The sequence below is a fragment of the Grampus griseus genome (genome assembly GCF_964374135.1).
Source record: "Grampus griseus genome assembly, chromosome: 17".
Lineage (NCBI taxonomy): Eukaryota > Metazoa > Chordata > Mammalia > Artiodactyla > Delphinidae > Grampus > Grampus griseus.
The window spans coordinates 77,003,168-77,022,250 of record NC_139011.1 but is presented as its reverse complement, the minus strand read 5'-3'; the positions used below and the strand labels follow the sequence as shown (position 1 = coordinate 77,022,250).

General features: G+C 41.5%; 1 protein-coding gene across 1 annotated transcript in view; it reads left to right on the top strand.

Annotated features, from left to right (window-relative positions):
- Positions 1-19,083, top strand: part of TGS1 (trimethylguanosine synthase 1) — a 37,115-nt gene that overhangs the window by 11,573 nt on the left and 6,459 nt on the right. Inside the window, exons 7-12 of the mRNA XM_082674799.1 lie at positions 818-986; positions 2,733-3,039; positions 5,102-5,257; positions 6,876-7,019; positions 10,652-10,868; positions 11,744-11,822. Coding sequence (XP_082530925.1) covers positions 818-986; positions 2,733-3,039; positions 5,102-5,257; positions 6,876-7,019; positions 10,652-10,868; positions 11,744-11,822 — 1,072 coding nt within the window. The remainder of the gene's footprint in view (positions 1-817; positions 987-2,732; positions 3,040-5,101; positions 5,258-6,875; positions 7,020-10,651; positions 10,869-11,743; positions 11,823-19,083) is intronic.

Below are 19,083 nucleotides of genomic sequence, written 5' to 3'. Positions count from 1 at the left end.
TAGGTAGCTCTTGCTGGTATATACTCATAGAGATTTATTCTGTTACCTGGAATTTAACTATTCTTCTATTTTAGAGCACCCAATTTCACTTAAAAGAGAAGGATAAGATACACTTTTTATAAAGAAGTTTATAATATAGGTAGAAGATAACAACTGACATTTAAAACCATACTGTTCAGAGTTTGTTTATAAGTGCTAAATTATATATTACACTGTTGGTCCCTAATAGTCCATAAGAGAGGCAATTAGTGAGGCTTAATAGAGTCAGCGAAGGCTTCATAGCAGACATATATCTTTTAGGACTGGAAAAATTCAGATGGTTAGATCAGCAGGTTCTCTAATTATTTTAGTAATGGGGGGTTTGCTTCTTAGGTTAGTTCATATTGATTTAAGAATCTAGTGGCCACTTTTAAGACAATTTGAACATATCCAGATACGTGTTAAAAGAGCTTTGGCATCACCTCACTGTGAGAAAAAATTATATTTCCCCAACATGCATTGGGGTTATAGTTTCCTGCTGTTTTTTTTAATTACATTTTACAATGTAATTTCTCCTTTCTGTTATCTGTAAGATATGTTGATATTCCCACCTTTGGTGTTTCACATTTACTTGGGAATTAACATACAAGCTAGACCTTAAAAAGTCCTCTGCATTTTTCACTTTATTTCATAATTTCCATAATTTAAAAAAATGAAATTAAAATAGTGGCTGCTAATAGGAAAATAGTGAAAACTGTTAGTTTTCTTGTCTTTTCATATGAGGAAGCAGATTCTTAGACCCTGAGGTTTGAGTCCACTTCTTTTGCTTTGGTCACAGATATGGTGGAATTTCAAATGTCAGTCACCGGAGGGTCAGGTATCTGCATGTGAAGTACAAGGCAAAGTACTTGGACATGAGAAGACAGATCGATATGAAACACAAACACATCTTCTTCACTGAGGAGCCAGGAAAAACTCTTCTCAAGAAAAGCAAAACTCTGAGTAAGGTGTGTATAAGCTTTGCTTTGTATTTACAAATAGAGTCTCATTTTTGTGACCTTTGACTCCTTAAAGTTTCTGTTTGCAAACAGGAACCCTGTTTCTACCCAGATATAAAGGTACCTAAAATTCTTTTCCATTTGCTTCCTAAAGGCTTATCCTGTGTGAACTAAATTTGAAAAAGGGGTAATTGGGGCTGATATGAGAGGGGGATGTTTTGAAAGCTACACAGGAGTAGTGTATGGAACAATGAATAGGTGGAATCGCCCTGTGTGTAGTAACAGCTCGTCTGTTTCAGGCTAAGGGGGATCCCGGAAGTCCAATTTCTGATGCAGCGTTTATTGAAAGGCTTAATCTTGAGGTCTTCTAGAGTTGATCGATCAGACTTTGCACTATCGAGTTCATCCAAATGGCACGAGCCTCAAGGCTAGTTTAGTGATTCACATTGTTAACTGGGGTATTTATATCCCCTCTCTTAGACTTCGTTGTACCTGCCTTCTGTGTACCTGGAAAACAAAAGTAATTTGAATTACTTTTGTTCGGTTTGATGAGCGATCCTTCTTCATTATAGGAAAACAGCCCCATCCAGTGAGCAGAATTTTCTATCTGTCACCTGTCCAGCAGCTCTATAGAGCAATGGAACAAAGTCTCAGGTCCCGTGATGACTTTGTTTTACCCTTAGCGTACGTTATCCTTCCTTAACGTCACCGTTTTTCCAAAACATGCTACAAATTTATAGCTGGTCTTATTTTTATCATATTTCAGATTGGTTGGTTACTGGTCATATTTTAATATTTTAGTGGCCCTGGTTATATCTGGAACAAATTTCCCAGTATCAGTTCAGTCAGTCCGACGGGCCTTTTTATAATGTGTTGGATGTGATAATTCCCATACATTCATCTGTAGCTGAAGAGCAGAAACATAACTGCCGCGTAATTGCCGAGGAAGAAAGTTAAAGTGACTGTTGTGTTCTTAGGCGTCCCATTGATACACAGGCACAGTCCCCTCAAAGGAAGATTCTGAGCCGTGGTCCATGTCCATCTTCTGTTACTCTTGTTCTCACTTCCTGACTCTTAGGAAGGTCATGAAGATCTATTATGAAGCATATTCTTGTCACAGAAGGTTGCAAGGAAGTATGTATCATCTGATCTTGAGCCTTGTTAACATTTCAGAGAAGAAACTTAGTTCTTGGAATCATTTTACTGGCTCTACTGCTTCACTAGAAGGCAGCTCGCATTCTTTTCAAGATAGCACTGCTTTTACAGATTGGCACTAAATCTTCGTAGAGTTCATCTTCGATGCTGAGTACCATGCAACATAGATTGTATAGCTGGGGCCATTACAGAAAATTCTGTATAATTTGAAAAGCTAAAAGCAATGGCTCAACAACAGGTAAGTACATTTGTAATGGTAATATATATTACGGTTATATCGTTAGAAGACTTAATGGAAAGTTACTGGCACAGTAGAGCTTTATCCTCTTAGTGTTAATTGCTAACAGGAAGGTCATAGTCTTGTGTTTAAGCTGATGTGTTTTTTTTCCTTTTAAAGAGCTCTTTAATAAGGTCATGGTACATCCAGACAACAAAGTGTAATTAGGTTGGAATTACTTATTCACATTAGCTTGTGTGATACAGTGTACTTATCAGAGCTAATACTGTGACACAGCTTGTCAAGTCACAAATGGTAAAGCAGGTGGAAATATTCTGTGTAATTGCCAATTAATTCATGCTTGTAACATCTTAAAATTTCAGGTAGAAAAATTCCTAAAATGGGTTAATGAACCAATGGACGAGGAAGCATCGCAGGAGGCAGTTTCTCATAACAATGTGCAAGATACGTGCACAAGCAGTGGTTCAGAGGAACAAGAAGTGTCTGTTGAAAAAGGGGATGGCCCACCGGAGACGAGTGAGCCGGAGCCTGGAAAGCGTCGTGCCATGTCCCCAGCTGGGGAAGTGGGAACAGAGAAAACTGACAGGGACAGCACAGCAGCAGCAGTGCCAGATGAGGGGAACTGCCCCGCCCAGGCTGCACCAGACCGTCTTCAGGAAGAAGCCGAAGGTGAGGCTAGATGTGCTCCCGCTCGCTAACGGACTTCAATTCCTTGTTTTAAGTATGTTTTTCCCTCGTTATCACTTACGAATCATCTATACCTAAGGATTCACTGCTGTTTATTCGTAAGTTGAAGGAAGGCGTATTTAGTGTAAATGTGCTGATGGCCGTGGTTTCGCACCCAGAGCATCCTTGGCTGAGCAAGCATGATAAAAGAAAAGACCAAAGAGTAGGGGGAGCTGTTTGAGCACCTCCGTCTGTGCCATTAAGACTGGTCTCTGCCGCCACCACTCTGTTCCCTGGGCTAAAGGTGCCAGTCCCTTTGATTCCTGTTGAAATCTAGTATTGCCCTGATTTTCTTTTGGATAATTGTTTTGTTCTTGTTGTTTTTTTGTGGTGATGGTGGTTGGTAGTGATGTTTGTTTTTTAGATGGTACATTGACATAAAAAAGTATTTACAGTAGTTGGCTATGATGAATGAAGAACAGTGTAGCATTTTCACTTTATGCCCTTTTGTAGTATTTGAATTTATTTTATAATAGTTATACTCAGTGGAACATTATGGCTTTTATAAGGCAGAAATTTTCATTTGACATAGTATTCATTTTTACTGATGAATTATTTCAGACTGGCCCTAATGAAACAATTATACTTGTGATGCTTTCTTATTTAGTATTGAGCAAAATACCTTATTTGAGTCTTGATTTTTTTTTTCCATGTGTGTGTGTAAACCTGTGATCTTTGTATTATATATTTCTTTGCCTTTCTAAACAGCATACTTAAGGTAGTTTAATATTTTTATTGCCATTGTACAACTGATGTTCACGTGGCACTTGGAGAGTTCTGAAATGAGAATCCTTATTCTCCTTTAATCTGTAAAGTAGCCCATTGAGATAGGTGAAATCATCCCTGTTCTATAAATAAGTAAAGCTTAGAGAAAATAAGAAATTCGCCCGACATCACCCAGCCAGTAAGTGGCAAAGCTAGAACTTGGTACCAAGTTGTGTGATTTCTAAATCGCATTTTTCCACCCTACCCTAGCTCCCTAAGCACCACTTGTCACGAGGCTGGTGTTCTCACCTGGGGTGATACCACCATCTCGGGTATTTGGAAGATGGGTTAGGTCGATCTGGGGGGTTCTGGCATTTCGTACTTTAGATTACTTAATGTTAAGTCCTGTACAGGATGGTCTTGCACAACAAGGAGTTTTTGACTCAAAATCTTAGTGTCTCCTCTCTTGAGGAGCTCACTGCACTTGGCTATTGACGGCACCTTTTGCTGTTTGCACTGATCAGATGACCGTATTAGGACACAGTCCTTTGTTTGAGGACCGTTTCAATGTTTACTTTAATGTTTATTATTTGTCAGCATCAATTCTTGTCATCATACTTGGGTATGACAGCACTCCTGTCTTTCTAAGTTGCTGCATCTAATCTGCTCAGAACTGAAGCCAAATAACCAAACAAATAAAAATCATTTATCTAAGAAAAAGTCAATGTGAATGAATGAGATCCTTTTCCATTGAATGGAGCTAGTGACCCCGGTTTCAATTTCTCAGAGCCTGTAGGACTCGTAGGTCATGGCTAGGTTCAGAGGATTGATGTGTCTGAGAGTTAGAGCTTAATCAGTCCTTGGGAGCTTTTGTGTTAAAGAAGGGAAATGCTTGAATTTCCCTAATTCACCCACTAAAGCAACTTTATCTAAGAAACACTTACGTAATAACTTTTATCCCTATAATAGTACCTCTCCACATCTCCTAACAATCCTGTGAAGTAAGTAGCTAAAATGCTACCCATTCATTCATTCTTTTTGAGGAATTAAAAATTGGAACTTAGAGAGCCTGGGTTACTTTTCCAAGCTCAAGGAGCCAAGAAGTGGCAAAGTGGAGGCTATAACCTGAAGCCAGTGCTGTTTCCAGGTGCCCTCCACCCTCCGGCGTGTGGCTGCATACGTGTGCTGGAGTGCAGTCCCAAACTGTAGCTATTTGCCGTGGCCACACTTTAGATAAATTCACCTGTGACTTCCTCTTTCTATAGTGAGCATCTGTATTATTTCTATTTTTTTATTGTAGCTGAAAATAAAAAGAAGAAGAAGAAGAAGAAAAGCAAGAACAGAAAGGGGATTGATCTGCCTCCTGAGATCACTGCTGTGCCCGAGCTGGCCAAGTACTGGGCCCAGAGATACAGGCTCTTCTCTCGCTTCGACGACGGGATTAAATTAGACAGAGGTAAGGTGTATATGTAATTTTTAACTTCATTTTGAAATAATTTCAAACTTATAGAAAAGTTGCAAGAATAGGAAGAAATTTTCATATCCCCTTTATTCAGATTGAGCTGTTTTTAACATTTTGCCACATTTGCTTTGTCATTCTCTGTATGCATGTATGTAGGTATGTTTTCTGATCCAGTTGCCCCTACCCCTTAGTACTTTGGTGTGCATTTTCTAAGAACAGTGATATTTTTATGTCACAGTGATAAAGTTACAAATTTCACATTGGTACAATATCATAATCAACAAGTCAGTACTCTAGTTTCATCAATTATACTAATCATGTCCTTTATAGCATTCTTTTTCTTCCAGTATAGGGTCAGGTATCACATTTATTTTCATGTTCCTTTAGTTTCCCTTAATCTGGGATAGTTCCTGAGCTGCTTTGTCTTTCATGACTTCGACATTTTCCAGAGAGCAGCTGCCGGTTATTTTCTACAGTGTCTCTCAATTTGGGTACATATGTGTTTTTTAAACTTCAGACTCGGGTTTAATCTGTATTTTTTGCATCTTAGGATAGATAGCAAAAGCAATTGATAGATTATTAAACAGAACATCTGATGTGCAGAAAGATGTAAGTAAATGAATTAACACTGGAAAATTTGAATTCTTTTTCAAGTTTTCCTACCATGACCTTGAAGAGCTAACTTAAACTCAGTTGCGCAGACTGAGGCTTGCTTTCATGCTGGGGCTATACCTAAACATTGGTCTTTATTAACTGTCCAAATCAGGAGGTATTGATCTGTGTGGAGTTTCAGGGCTTCTCTGAGCCTCTTAAAATTACTTGTAAAATGTTTTGTATCAGGGAGAGTACATAAGAGTTTGTTGGGGAAATAAGACTGGAGAAAAGCTTTTAATTCTATAAAAGGAGTTTATGTTTTTATTCTTCCAGCAATGAGGAGCCATTTAAAGTTTTGATGAAGAAAGGGAACAGGAAAATCGGTGCATCATTTTGTTCAGAGAAATATCTTTCTGAAAAACGTAAATTCCTTCTCTTGGGAAAGAAGGAGGGCAGTGTCATTTTTTTTCTGTGGAGCGGACATGGGACCTCATTTCTGAAAGTGATGAAGGCTCTGCTGAGCCTGCAGCTCTGCAGTCTTGCTGTCACTTCCTTGCTTTTCTGACCCTTCAGACACGTGCAGATTTTGCTAAGTGTCCCATACAGATGCAGTTCACTGCTTCCCCTCCAGGAATTAAATAATTAGGAACCTCGGTGACGTTTGGGCAGTTGGTCAATTAAAATAGCTAACTTTCCATTTTCCATGATAGGTAGTCAGTTGTTAATACTTCAGACAGAAAAATCAGAATTGCATTCAGTTGTTGGAGGGATATTGCAAAAGAATCAGGCAAGAATTGAGGTGGTTGTTTCTGTGGAAATTGGGTCTGGGAATGATACTGCCCCTTTTATAACAAGATCCTTAGACCTTTTCCTTCAAACTAGATAATACATAATTTTTTGAAAAGAGAAACTGAGTATTTTCTCTTAAGCATTTAGTGTATGATCATGTTTGCTGTGTTTGTGTTTGGCTTGGCTTCTTGCCACCGAATGTCATAACAGAAACCCCCTCCCTTCGCAGAGGGCTGGTTTTCAGTTACACCCGAGAAGATCGCTGAGCACATCGCCGGCAGGGTCAGCCAGTCCTTCCAGTGTGACACCGTAGTCGACGCATTTTGTGGAGTTGGAGGAAATACCATTCAGTTTGCCTTAACAGGAAAGAGAGGTAAGTGGTCATCAGCAGTTTATTCATTAATTAATTTCCCTTTATTCAGTAAAGGCTTCATTTTGCTTCAGCCTATCTCTACTGAGATTTAATCATTGATAATTTAATGCCAAATATTTAACAATAATAGTTAACATATATTAAGCATATACTTTGTATACTGGTTTAAGTGCTTAATATGTATTTATTTAGTCAGCGATCTTGTGATATGTCTCTTTTACTACTATCTGTGTTTCACAAATAAACCAAGAAATAAAAGATGAAGCAACTTGCCCAAGATCACACAGACACAGCTTGGCGGAGCCAAGATTATAGCATATTATATAAAACTAAAAATATGAAAATGGGAGACTGTTCTTTGGAAGAAGAGAAGAGTAGGCAGGGACTTCCAGCTCTGCCCCTCACCATCTGGCTGACCTTGGACATCCTTTAGCCTTAACTGAAAGGAGACATTAAATTGAGAGAACCTCTGTGATACCTTTCAGCTCTGACATCCTAAGACACTAAGAACCTTTTAAATATTGGACTGTCCTCATGGTTGTTTGACTTCAGAATCACAAGAAAGAAAACCTCTGTTAAACTACTGATGTATCAGTATATATCTGCTAAGAGCTGTGTCAAGTAGGCGGAACATGTGCTGTTCCCAGGGGAAAGAAGGCTTTATGAAACTGGACAGTCTGTCCAAATTGACTTAGCGGAGTCGGGAAGCCAGGGCTTTTACTTGGCTTTCTCTGTATCTGATATCCCCTTTCTTTCTCAGTTCTTTTTGAAATGTAGTATAATGTGATATTTTAGAGATAGCAGCTGTTAAGTCATACTCTGAAGATGCTTTTTTTCACCAATGTCTTTATATATAAAGCTCCCATTTCAGTAGATTTCAGTTGTCTTATTGATTTATATAAAGTCCTTTATGTTAACTAGGAAAACATACGATTCTGGAAAGCATAATATAGGAGCTAGGAAATGATGAAAGGCAGCTCCACATTGATTTTAAGACCAGTGCTGATGGACTGTGGCCTCATGCAGTCACTCCGGTGCTCCGGAGCATCTTGACCTTTGCTGTCTGTGTGTGGTCTCCTGAGAGACTGGATGAAAGCTGTTTTCACATTTACTGGAATAGTAGTTACTTTCTTGTTTTTCCTGAATTTACTACTTTCTCTTAAAGTTCTTCTCTGCCTTTGCCAGATAAGCCATTCCTGTGAGCTCAAATCAGTGTTTATTGCATGGAAATGATTTTTTCCTCAAAAGTTGTAAAATCTGTCTTCATTTGGCATTGTACTGTAACATGAATTAAAATATCTACCCTCTGATAAAACAGCAGATAGATCTGGAAATTGTTTCAGAATATTACAGAAACAGTCCATATTGTAGTTTTGTATTTCTACGAATACAGATCTGTTGCCAAGGCCCTCTGTAGCTTAGTGCACATTTGGTAAAGGAAAATGTCTAATGTGGGTCCCACGCTAAAGAAGACCGCTTCTGCCCGACTCCATCACAGCCCCATCACTCACACCTGCAGATCTCCAGCCTCTGGGAAGAAAAGGAGGCACACCCAGACTCCACCCCTGCCGGGTGCAGCCTGTGAGCCGGAAGCTCAGGAGTCCTCAGTGTGCTCACAGCGTGCTGTCCCGGGACCTTCTACCCGAAGCAGTAGGAGCTCACAGATGCTCTGACAGTCGTGGTGGGTGCTGCCCTAGTGTGGGCGAGCTGACTCCACTGGGGCAGGGAGTTCAAAGTACAGTTGTGTGTGTGTGTGTGTGTGTGTACACACATATGCATGTAATCAATTACTCTTTACACACACACACACACACACACTTGACCCTTGAACAATGCAGGGCTTAGGGGCACTGACGCTGCACGCCCCCACGTCAGAGATCCGAGCGTAACATGGTCGGCTCTCTGTACCTGACGTTCTGCATCCGCAGATTCAACCCCCCGCAGATCACGTGGTCCTGTCCTACACGTCTAGTAAGAGCAACCCACCTATAAGTGGACCTGTGCAGTTGCAACCCGTGTTGTTCAAGGGTCAGCTGTACACATGCGCGCATGTGCATACACATGAGAAAATGGCGTGTGCAGTCGGCACGATCCCTTTGTGTCAGACCGATTTCCACCCACATAGGTGCTGTCTATGCAGGTTCTCAACTGAATGGTTAGAGAATTCCCAGAGTTTGCATTTTGCTGTTAAATTTTTTTTTCCCCCTTTATATGAATTCCAGTGGCTCTGTATCAGGTCTGCCCATTAGGACTTCTGTAATGATGGGAATGTATCTGCACTGCCCAGCATGGTAGCCACTAGCCACATGTGGCCATCGAGCAATTGAAATTTGGCTGCGTGACTCAGGAGCTAAATTCTTAATAGTATTTAATTGGCATCGATTTAAAGGTAATATCCACATGTGGCTAGTGGCCACCATTATCGGACAGCACAGTTCTACGTAGTATCTACCAACATCTGTCAGCACTTCCTTCACGTGCTAGATTGAGTTGCTTGCACTCTCTTAGGCCTGACAACAAAGACGGCCTCCGAGGGGAGCGCAGATGAAAACTTGACAACTAACTGAATACATTTGGTGTTGAAAGTCATTTTTTTCTGTTGAATTTTTGCTATTGTCAGTATATCTTTGCATCTGTCTCTATACTATAAATGTAGCAGATTAAGCAGCTTAAAAAGGACATTTTTCTCTTTTATAAATATGAATTTTTTTTTAGAACAGAAAAAAGTGTTGCAGATGCATGATTTTGCAACATGACTGGTGCTTATATTCACTGTTCAAGTGATTTATTTAGTGCATTATTTCTCAAAAGCATTAACAAATTTTGAAACCAGTATTTTCTGGAATGCAGTTGTTTCCTTGACAACCATGGTGTATGTATCAGGATTCCACTTAGCCCTTGCAGGTATAAAATATTGCCACTAACATCCTGGTGCACGTACAGGTGCACCTGAGTAATTTACTGCAAGACACGAGTGCGCCAGAATTAACTTAGGTTTGTGTTGCTAATTACGAAATTGCAATAAATTAAATGAAAGCCCGTGTGGTGAAAACATAACATCTGTTCCCTCTACCTAAAATGTCTCATTACACGTCACCAGCAGATGTTTTTACATCTCTTCTTCATAAGTTGGCTATATCGGTTTGTCAGAATGTGTTTTATTTTGCCTTTCAGTAGAAGTTGTCAAGTTTGGCTTCCTTTGGAAGTTGCCTCATTTTGAGGAAATTGGTCTTATCTGAAATCTTTTATAGGCTTTCCATGCAGCCATCGCCTTCCCAAGGGTTTGCCGCTCGGCTGTCCACAGCACAGAGCACGGTGTTGACCACAGACCGGGTTCAGTGGGTGCTGGGTGGCCACCGTCACTACTTGCCTCGGCCCAGTGGGCTGACTGACTGAGGCAGCTCTGAAGGCCACACCCTTCAGTCACATTTTCTTGGTACCACACAAGTGAATCTTTCTAGTTGTGATCAAAGTGTTTAATTCTTTCTCTCATATATATGGCCTAACCTCCCTTTAAAAAGTCTTTTAAAAAGGGTCTTGCACAGAAAATAAACCGACTGCTCAGAAGATGAACTAGTCTATATAACCAATAATCAGCATCATTTAACTCATCTTTCTTGTTCCCACTTTAGTGATCGCCGTTGATATTGATCCTGTTAAGATCGATCTCGCTCGCCATAATGCAGAAATTTACGGGGTAGCGGACAAGATTGAGTTCATCTGTGGAGACTTCCTGCAGCTGGCTTCTCATTTAAAGGCTGACGTCGTGTTTCTCAGCCCGCCTTGGGGAGGACCAGACTACGCCACCGCCGAGATCTTTGACATCAGCACCATGATGTCCCCTGATGGATATCCTTCGGAAGCCCTTAGAGTTTCCTCAAGCAGTGGTTGTGGAGAGGAAGGGTGTGTGTGTGTGTGTGTGTGTGTAAGACATTAGTGAAGAGGAGAGCTAGCAGCTAATAGCACTTGATAGATTCCAGTTTGTTTTGCATAAAAATTAACTGGTGAGTGATCTCCAAAAGTTACGTTGTATTTATGTAACTGCGAGGTTATGTTTCCATTGGTTGCTCTCCAGTTGTACCATTACAAAACAAGAACTAAAAGGCATTAATTGCGTGGAATTATTGTCTGGAAATGGGGGTTTCCTCAAGACCTGTCCCTAGAGTCTGGGTGACTATCCCCTAACTTTTCTTCAGCTCACACTGACTTGAATCCTCTGTGTCTCCAAAGTTTCCCTGTTACTCTTCCAGGACGCTGAAGCAAACCCTTGTTTCATAAAGAATACCATTTCTTATTTGTCCCTTTCTCTGTCTCTACTCCCCAGAGGAGTCAGGTATGACTCTAACAGGAATTGTGTTTTAAATTGCTAAGTAAAATTTAGAAAAATACAGTGGACAGAGTTACTTGTCTTTACTCTTTACTAGAAAGGGGGGTATTGTGCTTTCCTATTCTTCCTGTTGTCACAAAACCCAGGAAATGGCCAAAAGAAAGAATGTGTGTCTCCGGCTCTTGGTTTCCTACCACTAGGATAATTGAATAAATAGATTTAACCTCTAATTCCTGACCCATCAGGGACAGTATGCTACTTCATTCTCTTTTAGGTCCCATTAGAGGGTATTGTTACATATCGGAGTACATTTGGGTTATGATGTAGTAAGTGAAGAATATATCTCTGATCAGAAATTAACTACTGTTTTTGTTACTTTTCCTTAACTACTGTCCACCTTTGAAATTTTCAGACTTTCCCAGAAGATCACAAATAATATCATTTATTTTCTTCCAAGAAATGCTAATATCGACCAGGTAAGCCATTACTGAAGAACTTCTATGAGCCTCTTGTGTGACTGTTACAGAGATTGGACCGAAAAAGATACAGGGTCTTTCTTTACTTGAGAACATGTTTATGAGAGGTCCCTGACTTTTTGACTATTATTAGAAAACTGGAAGTGCTTAGCAGTTAAGTCCATGCCTGTTTCATCCTGTTCGTCTCCACGGCTCCTGGCCTGCATAAACATAAACAGAGCACTCTGGGCTTTTCATTCCGTGTCCTGAAAGGATGAATGTGTTGTGTTTCACATGTGCACGCCTAGCCTAGCCGAGATCTCTTTACTGCAGCCTACCTTGAGAACAGGTTTTAGGTATTCCTCAGAATGGCAGCCTAGATAGAAATCCACAGACAAATAAAACCTCCATGTGTCCAGGAACAGTTTTAACCATAGGACACTTGACTAACATTCAGATGTCCTTGTTGCGTTCTTATCATAAACATTTATTTTAAACATGTTGGGTTTTTTCCCTAGAATAATAACTGCCTCACAAAGATTTGTTGATGTCTTTATTTCATGCTTTTGTTGGTGTTTTTTATAAGCGCTCATTACATGTCTGCCTTGTGCGAAGCATTCTACTGAAAACCTTTTGTCTTTGATATTTCAATTTACTCCGGTGCTGCTGGGCGCCGGTTTCTCCTTTCTCTCCCGTTTGGTACTTGAGAGCCAGCTCTGTCACTGAGCTTTGTTCATGCTTTGTTCTGGAGACATTATCTCCATTATCTGTTCAACTATGTTCTCACCATCTTTTTTCCTTTTTCGGGACATCTGTTACGTGGATCTTAGTCTCCCATAACTGTATTTTCTGGTGTTTTGTCTCCTTTTTCCTTCTGGGAGATTACCTCAGTCTGGTCTTCATTGCTCACATATATAAATTCTCTCTATCCCATCTATTGTGTTTTTTATATTCTTTACACCTAATGTTTCTGCATTGTGTTCTGTTTTCTTCTTTTGCACTCGAATATTTTTATTATTGTAAGAAGTTTAAATCATGAATCTTTTTTATCCTTTCTGCGTTTGATATAATTTCTAGGCCTGTTTGCTTTTCTTCCATGAAGTACTCGTGGTCCTCAGATGTCTTGTTTTAGTGCCTATTGGCTATTCTCGAGTAATGCAGAAGGAGAAAGGCCAGGCCAGAATCCAGTGAGTGTCAGACCTCGCTGCCCTTTAGAATCATTGGGCATTTGTAAAAAACTGACTCTCCGAGCCCCATCCCCGAAATCGATCTAACCAGTTTCTTAAGCTTCCTGGGTCATTCTGATGTGCATCCTGGGTTGCGAACCGCCATCTAAGGCTGTGTGGACCCCAGTGGCCACCTGCAGGGGTGGCGGTGGGTGAGCTCTGGGGTTGCTAACCCGCCAGCTCAGGACTGCAGTTGGGGAGGAGGCTGGGCAAAAGCAGCGATTGAAGGCTGTACTCCTTCACCACAGAGTGTCCGGCATCAGCCCGAGGATGTCTGGAGAGCAGGGTGGGAGGGGGCAGCTGCCAGGGCCGGGTCCCCACCTGCTTCTCGCAGCTTCTCACGTCAGAGCTTCTCTTCAGCCACCCTCGCTTTCCAGCTATAGCTCTGCAGGCACGGCACAGACGCTGTTGAGCTGAGGCCAGGGCGATGGGCGGGGAAGAGCGAGAGCAGAATTTCACGTTCCTTGTGTTCCTTCCTCCTGTTTTCAATTCCCACAGCCACTGCCTCCTGCCCCCGGCCAGAGGCACTGCCCTCCGTCCTACGCAAGTTCTCGTTCTCTCTCTCTCTCTCTCTCTCTCTCTCTCCCCCTCTCTCCCCCTCCCTCCCTCCCTCTCTCTCTCGAGCCACCCCAGGTCTCTCCATAGGTTTCTTTTGTTTGGTGGTTTCCCTCTGTTGTGTCTCCAGACCTGTCTTACAAGAGCCAGCAGGCGCGCTAGTTCAGCACCTTCTCCGGATTACAAGCTAGTGATAGCGCAACCTTCTTCTAAGCAAGGCAGAGATTAAAACGCTGGCTTTCTGCCGGATGACTTCAGGAAAGGCCCGGGATGATACATACAGTGGATAAACCAGACTTTAAGCTAAAGCAGACTTGGCTGGAGGAGTGGAGGAGAAGGTGTGGCCAGAACATCAGTGACGCGGAAGTGGGAGTATGTGGCTAATGTTCCGGTGATGGGCTGGAAAAAGAGGCGCTGAGAGTCAGACCCGAGTTTCGTCTCAGCCCTGCCACTTGTTGGTGGTGGTTTTGAAGAACAAATGAAATAAGGGATAAAGCATTTTTCACAGTGCGTCTAGCCCATAAACCCTCAAAAAGTCGTGTGTCTGTTACTTAGAAGATCCTGTCATAAAGTTATCGTGGAAAGAATGTAAACATTACTAAGATTCTGAAGAGGACCAATAGGTAAAGATGTCATGCTTTCTCTAGAGGAGAGAATAGACAGCTTTGATATTTGTAAAATGGGGGCTTCCCTGGCGGTCCGCTGGTTAGGGCTCTGCGCTTCCAATGCAGGGGGCGCGGGTTCGATCCCTGGTCGGGGAGCTAAGGTCCCGCAAGCTGTGCGGCACGGCCCCCACAAAAAAAAGTGTGGTTTTTTTTGGTAAAATGACAGGATTTAATTTATAAACACACATCCCAGATTATAGATTTTTTTTCTCTTCCTCCTCTCAGAAAGCAGTAATACTTGTATTGGATGTACTCTTATTTTAATGTGTTACACTTTCCCGTCTTTGGTTCATCTGCTTAGTCTTTGGAACACTGGGTCTCTCTCAGATCTGGCTGCAAATTAAATCACCTGAGCGGCTTTTTTGTTTTTTTAATTGTGGTAAAATATACATGACAAAATTTACCGTAAGTCATTTTTTTTTTTTTGCGGTACGCGGGCCTCTCACTGCTGTGGCCTCTCCCGTTGCGGAGCACAGGCTCCGGACGCGCAGGCCCAGCGGCCATGGTTCACGGGCCCAGCCGCTCCGCGGCATGTGGGATCTTCCCGGACCGGGGCACGAACCCGCGTTTCCTGCATCGGCAGGCGGACTCTCAACCACTGCGCCACCAGGGAAGCCCTACCGTAAGTCATTTTTAAGCACACAGTCCATGGTGTTAAATACATTCATGTTGTTGTACAGCCATCACCACCGTCCGTCTCAGGACCTTTTCATCTGCTGAAACTGCAACTCTGCACCCATTGTACTCTAACTGCCCATCCCTCCACTACCTGCCCCTGACACCCACCATTCTACTCTGAGTCTGTAAATTTGACTACTCATGCATACCTCATGCTTACATAGCTCATGTGTGTGGAATCGTACAATATCTGTCCTTTTGTGTCTGGCTTACTTCACTCAGTGTAATGTCCTTAAGGTTCATCCATGTTATAACACGTGTCAGAATTTCCTTTATTTTTAAGGCTAAGTAGCATTCTGTTGTCAGCGTACACTGCATTTCGTTTAGCCATTCATCCGTCCACGGACGTTTAGGGTCCGTGGTCCACCTTTTGACTGTGGATAAGGCTGCTGTGAACATGGGTGTAGAGATATCTAGTCAAGTCCCTGCACTCAGTTCACTTGGTTATAGATTCAGAAGTGGAATTGCTGGATCACATGGTAATTCTAGTTTTAGGTTTTTGAGGAATCGCCTTACCGTTCTCCACAGCAGCTGAACGATTTTACATTCCCACCAGCAGTTCCCAAGAGTTCTGATTTCTCCACAATCTCAGTAACATTTGTTACTTTCTGTTTGTTGTTGTTGTTCGGTAATAGCCATCCTAATGGGCGTGAAGTGGTATCTCTTTGTGCTTTTGACTTGCATTTTCCTAAGGACAAGTGATGTTGACCATCTTTTCATGTGCGTATCTTCTGAGTATTAATCCATTATCGGCTATATGCTTCACCAGTATTTTCTCTCATCCCATGGGTTGCCTCTTTAGTTTTTTTTTGGCCACGCCGAGCAGCTTGTGGGATCTTAGTTCCCCGACCAGGGATCGAACCCCGACCCTCGGCAGTGAAAGTGCGGAGTCCTAACCACTGGACCGCCAGGGAACTCCCTCTTTGCTCCCTTAATAGTGCTCTCTGCTGCACGAAAGTTTTTAATTTTGATGAAGTTCAGCTTATCTGATTTTTTTGTGTGTTGCCTGTGCTTTTGATGTCATATCCAAGAAATTATTGCCAAATGCAATGTCTTGAAGATTTTCCCCTGTGTTTTCTTCTAAGAGTTTTACAGTCACAGCAGAGTAGCTTTTTTAAACTACTGAGACTCAGGTCTACTGAGAAAGGTTGTCTCTAATTTATTTTCTGGGATGAGACCCAAGCATAATTTTTTAAACCCCCCACGTGATTGTCATGTGCTGCCAGAGTTGAGATTCTCTGGGTTAAAAGAAAAGGAAATAGAATTAACGAGTCTGAGCCCCTGCTCTGAGTTAGCAGGGGCTGCTCTTAGATCTTACCCATGAGCCATTGCATCTAAACGTTAGGTCTCTCAAATACTTTGTGCTGCTACAAGACAAAAGAAAAAGCACTATCCCCTTGCTTTTTGCATTTTTATATCAAATTGAATATTAAACCTAATATCTGCTACTCATATGACTCAGATCTGCGTTCTAGATTCCCAGATAAGGCTGAGCCTATTCCATAATTCTCTTTTTCTCGTATGTAAATATTATGCATCAAGAAAAGAACAAAAAATGTAAAAAGAAAAAAGATATCATGCATCATAACTAGTCTCATGAAAGGCTAGATGATCCTTATATTAAACATTAGACGGGCATATTTGGGTACTTGAATGAAAATAGGAAATTCACTATTTTTTGCGAAAGTTCAAGCGAGCACATTTTTTTCTAGTTAAATTAACACTTGCCCAAGGAGAAAGTTAACTTTTTTCCGTTCGTTTTGGTTTACTTCGCACCCCCGCCAGAATTCTGGCTTGTAGTGCATTCACATTTTCTGCCTCTAGAGGGAGTAACGACACTAGAGAATAATGAAAGTCAAAAAGAAAACTTAAGATTTCAAGCACATTATATTGGTATTGAATTTAGATCAAATTACAGTGGGAGATCACCTTTTCTTTTTATAATAAAATGAAGACAACCTATCCATATGTAGGATTTCTTAAATGAGAGAAGAGACGGTGTTCCAAGATTTAGAAAGAGCAGAGGAGCAGAGGAGCGTTTAGAAGATCACAGCCACCTGAACTGACAAATGGGTTGTTGGGTTCTAAAAGTTTACGAATCTCTGCTGTTTGAGACTCAGCCTACATTCTTCTCATAGAAATGCCTATAGAGAACAGTTAAGTTCCCATCCAGGGAGATCTGTACTCTGGATAACATTTATGTTTAGGGTAGTTAAGCTGACTGTGGACTCAGTACAAATATAAGTTATCTTATAATCTTTCCATATAAGTAACAAGTCTCATTGTTTTCAGGATCTAGTAAAATATTTTTCCAGGTCGCCTTTTTCCTCAATCTCTTATTCCCTTCCTCTGTTTGGGGTTCATTCCAGGACATGTGTGTCCCTTGTTATGCAGACTCTCACTGTCAAACTCAGGCTCTTTGGAGGCAAGGTATATCTCACTCATTGAAATCACTGTCGATGGAGTGCGGGATTATTGTATATTTTCTGCTTGACGCCTGTATCTTGCTGTGTTTTCCTTCATTTCTTTCCTTTGACAGCCATAGATTTGCAGCCGGTACTAGCTTTGGGTTTACCATGCTTTCCAAACATGAGAATCTTCTCTTTTAAGTGGTAAATGTATACAATGTGGATAGAGGTTTGAGCAGAGTAGAATGCTTAGTCTCCACAAAGAAGCCACACGGCAACGATTGTCAGACACCGTGTTTGTATGAAAGCCCTGCGGGTGGAACGTCTAACAGGAGGTGTCCTGTCTCCCAGACAGACCTGGGAACAGAGAGAGGAGTGGCTCCTGGTCAGTTTGTTATAGTGCCTCCTTATCCTTGTTTTTTTTGTTTTTTGTTTTTTTCATCCTTATCTTTGTTTGACTTCGTAACTCTTAAAATGTGATGACTCAGAAAAGTGAGAGCCTTTGTACTTTTCAAGTCAAGTTAATTTAAGTTACTTTTCCCTATAACTTGTTCATACCAGTACAGAGGGCAGGGCAACACTCAGCATCATCCCTAAGGGCTGTGTTGAGAAAATTAACCAGGGCCTTCCTGGCACCTGTCTAGTAGGCATGCTCCACCCTTCCATGACTTCCCCGATACGCTTCATGATAACAGGCCAGACCACACCTATTTCATTGCCTGATAGAGCAGGAAAATATTTACAAATTAACCCAACACTGTAGGTAAAACTTATCCTGCGATTATTTAAGTTGTATCTTTAAGTGTGGAAATTGACATTAGATTTCATCCAGAGACATTTCTAGTCAGCAGAATTCTTGAGGCTCCCATCAGAGCCAACACACAGTGTCTAGGAAGTGTCACAGTCATCGCACTTCTAATGGTTTATTTTGTGAGATAGGGAGGGAGGACTTATTTATAGGGAACATTTCTAAAACTTACCATATAAAAGAGTACAATTAGATGCATTTGAATAGTTAAAACTATTTATAGTTATGGAAACTATTAGGTAATTTTGTTATTTGGGGAAACACTTTAAATATAACAAAATTCGGTTCATTAGCATTTTTAGTGTTTGATTTTTGGCTGAATACAATAAAAGTTTACCACTAATTTCTTTGCAAATATTAGTTCTAAGCTATTATAGCAATCTGCTTATTCAATAAAAGGAAAATTGGGGCCTGACCAGTTTCTAAATATTAAGCTTGATAAGAAATTGGGTCAAATTGCTCTAAATGAAATTTCCATAGTAGAAATCTGGTCTGATGGCAGCACGTTCATGTAGCCAAAACTATATCCATATGGTAAATGTGATAAAATCACCCCAACAGTTGGAGGTCCCTTAAACTCCAGGTGTGGACCCCAGAAGCAGGAGACAACAGAAAGAGGGCTGAGAGCTAGACTGCGCTTCTGGTACATGTGGGAGTAGTAACTCTGAAACTGCTTTCCCTGAAAATGCCCAGCCTTTAAAGCTCAGGGCACTCACCCTACAGAACTACATTCATCCTGCAAAGGACTGTCCCCTGCACTTAGATACAACATAGGAGCCTCGTCGTAGTGGCATGCGTACTTAGAGTTTGCAGCGTGCCCTGCGCGTTCCACTGGATCCTCGTGACAGCTCTGCAGCGAGCAAGCCAGGTCATCGGCCTGCCCGCACTGATGCGTGAACGAGGCACGTGAGGCATTTGCTGGTCTTTCTCGTGGCGCAGTTA